Source organism: Perkinsus marinus (genome assembly GCF_000006405.1).
Source record: "Perkinsus marinus ATCC 50983 genomic scaffold scf_1104296927446, whole genome shotgun sequence".
NCBI lineage: Eukaryota > Perkinsozoa > Perkinsida > Perkinsidae > Perkinsus > Perkinsus marinus.
The window spans coordinates 83668-84971 of NW_003217134.1; the positions used below are offsets into that span (position 1 = coordinate 83668).

Here is a 1304-nt window from a genome sequence, read left to right on the forward strand (position 1 = left end):
ACACTACACTGTAGTAGCGATCTTCTGTTAAGAGCTGACAGGAAAAAATGTATGTCAACGTGAGAAAATGTGCATATGGTGGGTGACAATATGGAGATTTTGTGGAACTGTTGTTGATTTCTGTATTACACTTCTACCCGAATTCGTGTATAAACTTCCGAGCTTAGTAGCTAAAGAAAGTAAACATATATTCCTACTCCAACACTGTGTTCACTCCTGAGCTCAGCAGCTAAGTAAAGTAAACATATATTCCTACTCTAACACTGTGTTCACTCCTGAGCTCAGTAGCTGAGGAAAGTAAACATATATTCCTACTCCAACACTGTGTTCACTCCTGAGCTCAGTAGCTGAGGAAAGTAAACATATATTCCTACTCCAACACTGTGTTCACTCCTGAGCTCAGTAGCTGAGGAAAGTAAACATATATTCCTACTCCAAGACTGTGTTCACTCCTGAGCTCAGCAGCTGAGGAAAGTAAACATATATTCCTACTCCAACACAGTGTTCACTCCTGAGCTCAGTAGCTAAGGAAAGTAAACATATATTCCTACTCCAACACTGTGTTCACTCCTGAGCTCAGCAGCTGAGGAAAGTAAACATATATTCTTACTCCAACACTGTGTTCACTCCTGAGCTCAGTAGCTGAGGAAAGTAAACATATATTCCTACTCCAACACGGTGTTCACTCCTGAGCTCAGTAGCTGAGGCAAGTAAACATATATTCCTACTCCAACACTGTGTTCACTCCTGAGCTCAGTAGCTGAGGAAAGCGAGCATATATTCCTACTCCAAAACTCCCGACACTGTTATAAGACTTCCTACACCAAGGAAAAACCAACCAGAGAAAATCGACTATACAATTTGACATGCAATTCTAATTTTTCCGCCCGAAAGAATTACTACCTTTTCAACGTATTCTCCCATAGTAATAATCCGACCTTTGTCACAGCCGGGAGTGAACTCTTCATCATCCTGATAAATATACCAACATAGAATCGAACCGGGAACCTTCCGATTAATAGACCAACGCTCTACCATCTCACCAATAAGTGAGGTTGCAAGAAGCTCCAATAATCCCTAGGGGACAGGCCAAACCGTACATAGAGGAAACCCGCGCATCTGAAACACACAAAATCTTCCCTGTGCGGCGCAACATGAAGATTCTTCCTCACCTGACATAAGGAGCTCCATGGTAGTTAATAAGCTGACCTAACACTTTGCTGTTGATTCGCATTACGAACAGTCGATACAAACAACAGAACATCGTTGATGGTACCGTGAGGGACCTGATGCCGGGCAGCGTA

At 42.6% G+C, this 1304-nt stretch overlaps 1 protein-coding gene across 1 annotated transcript in view; it reads right to left on the reverse strand.

Moving 5' to 3' along the window:
• Pmar_PMAR015643 (conserved hypothetical protein) overlaps nt 1-1304 on the reverse strand; it is a gene marked incomplete at both ends in the record, with an annotated part of 6936 nt that overhangs the window by 4207 nt on the left and 1425 nt on the right. Inside the window, 4 exons of the mRNA XM_002788861.1 lie at nt 8-34; nt 904-972; nt 1044-1119; nt 1173-1286. Coding sequence (XP_002788907.1) covers nt 8-34; nt 904-972; nt 1044-1119; nt 1173-1286 — 286 coding nt within the window. The remainder of the gene's footprint in view (nt 1-7; nt 35-903; nt 973-1043; nt 1120-1172; nt 1287-1304) is intronic.